At 32.8% G+C, this 2,514-nt stretch overlaps 1 protein-coding gene across 1 annotated transcript; it reads right to left on the bottom strand.

The window, feature by feature from the left end:
• Nucleotides 1-75: 75 nt before the first annotated feature.
• Nucleotides 76-2,394, bottom strand: LOC108771194 (zinc finger BED domain-containing protein 4; the record flags this gene model as incomplete). Its single annotated transcript, XM_018550875.1, has 2 exons — nt 2,073-2,394; nt 76-1,144 (listed from the first exon to the last, which is right to left on the bottom strand). Coding segments are annotated over exons 1-2 (1,391 nt in total), but the record flags the coding sequence as incomplete, so codon positions are not given.
• Between the last annotated feature and the right edge of the window lie 120 nt (nt 2,395-2,514).

Raw genomic sequence — 2,514 nt, 5'->3', positions numbered from 1 at the left:
AAAAATCAACTGCATGTCTAGTGTGTCTACGAAGTACGGAGCGTTAAAAACATGAGCGTAAGATTACAAACGTACATGTCATCCTTTTTGTTAAAAATTCGGTTAGCTCTGACCAAAAGTTGATCCTCTAAGATTTCTTCATTGACATTCGTTCTTAGCGGAGATAGTATGAATTTTAATCCTGAAAACAGCCGTTCGACGCTCACTTGCGTGGCTGGTACCGCCAGAGTAACCCTCGCTAATTTGTACAACTCTGGATCAATCGTACTTTTTTCTTGCCAGAATTCCAAGATATTAGTATTTCTTGAGATTCTTTTCTGCTCTTGGTGGTAACTTTCTAGTAAGAGTTCAATCCTTCGCAAGGAAAGATGTTCATTTGATTGAGTTGATTGAACAGACGGTGATGATTGTGAAATAGAAGAATTGTGATGTATTTCTTTTAATTTGAGAAGGCTCTCTAAATCATCGCTCGTAGATTCTGACTCACTTGATGAGAATTCTTGTGAGTTAGGGTTTAATGCGGGCAAGTCTTCAAGGGACATCATTTTTGCCCAAAGATGTTTCAAATGAGTTTTTGCTTTTTCTATCTGCACATCTTCTAAAAAAATTTTGAATCTTGGATCCAAAAAGAGAGCAGATAACAACACATCATTTTCCAGTAGATACTTTTCCCGAGATACCATAAAGTCGAAGATGAGCATTGCGAAAGATGTATTCATTTTTTTCATCGCTAATTTTGTCTGTAACCAATGGCCGAAGAAGTCGCCAAGAGTCAATTGTTCGGCTTGGAGTTTTTCTGTGCACGTTTTAATTGGCTGTAGAATTTGGCACACCTCTTCAATTTTTGCCCATTCTGCATCAGTTAGCGTTTCAAACTTCTCGAATTTTGTTACAGCCAGTTCTGTGCAATAATCCTTTAGTAATAATAATCTTTCGAGCATGATCACTGTCGAGCACCAACGTGTTGGGCAATCAATTATCGGCTTTTTCAAATTTTGTTTTTTGAGCATGTATAAAAAAGTTGATGTTCTTAGCTTCTTCACGAGTCTTCGAGCCTTTTTGATCAAGAGTGAAATACCTTTAGTTGTGTTTTTCAAGGCATCATCCACGACCAGCTGCAAGGTATGGGCTGCACATCTCACTCCTAAAATCATTAACAAATAAGTAATTAATATTTTTGTTATGCGAGAATAAAATACTTTCTAATTCGGTTTAAAACCTGAGAGATACGGTTTTAAATAATAAACAAATATTAAATCTCATAGGACCGTGAAAGTTTCAAACTAAATATTAATGATAACAAGCTGTAACGGTCAAGCAGGATCTTTGATGCTTCTAATATAAATACGTGTGAATTTATAATTTATATACTACGAATGTAGATTCTTAATACGCGTCGAAATTATTTTCAGACTTATAACACAAACTTGAAACTGCCGCAGTATTATCACGAGTTAAATTGGCTTTAAATCTAACAATTTTTGATGCTTATATAGCATCTTTAGATATTAATAATGCTGATTAAATAATAAATATCTTTATATTTTATTTCATATATGTTTGAAAATTGAAATCGTGTAGTAGTGGGTAAGCATAATATCTTACTTGATTTTGATTGACTAGATCAGATTGACATATTATTAAGGCTTCGGTAGTCTAAAAGCTTAGGACGCTCATACGGAATACTAGAGATCCAGGTTCGAGGAAATGTTTTTAGCAATAAAATTATGTATTTTCAGATTTTAATAGATTATTCAGCATTATTAGATTTGTGTAAGATGTCTATATGAGCACCAAATTATTAAATTGCTTTAATTTGTGACATTATTACAGTAGTTCAGTTCCGTTTCAAGACCGAGAATCATTTTGGCGCGTAGTTTAAAGGACTACATATATAGTAAATTCACACACAATTATTTCAGCACTAAAGATCCTGCTTAACCGTTTAGAGCCTTTATTTCCTAATAATTATTCGTTTTCAAGAAAATATTTTTGAATGTTTGTGAAATAATAATTCAAATAAATATTTGAAGTCTTATTAAAATGCTAACTATACTGTTAAAACGTCGCACCTGTTAATATGCTACTTGAAAAATCAGAATATGGTATACTGTCTTCAATAATTTGTAGTATATTTTCGGTGTGATGGTACATTTCCTCCTCTGGTTCGTGTTCATTACTCTCATCTGACTCATCTCTAAGTTTGTCCGGATCTAATTGCAGGTCTAAATACTCTAAATCGATGTCCTCATCATTATCATCATTATTATCATTAACGCCTTTGTTTTCTTTCAAAATTGCTTCATCAGAATCTTTATTGCATAAAGATAGCAACTTTACAGTCTTCAACATATTTGCACCATTATCTGTAGTAACAGTGTATATTTGATCCATATGTATGTCGTAACGATTACATACACCTCTTACAATCGTAGTTAAATATGCTCCTACAAATTACAATTATACATTATAGATTAAACAATTAATATTTAACAATATTAAGACTTAAGAACG

The sequence above is a fragment of the Cyphomyrmex costatus genome, unplaced genomic scaffold (genome assembly GCF_001594065.2).
Source record: "Cyphomyrmex costatus isolate MS0001 unplaced genomic scaffold, Ccosl1.0 C2338039, whole genome shotgun sequence".
Taxonomy (NCBI): Eukaryota; Metazoa; Arthropoda; class Insecta; order Hymenoptera; family Formicidae; genus Cyphomyrmex; species Cyphomyrmex costatus.
Note: the sequence above shows the minus strand (reverse complement) of the source record. Positions and strands in the feature narration are given on the sequence as shown.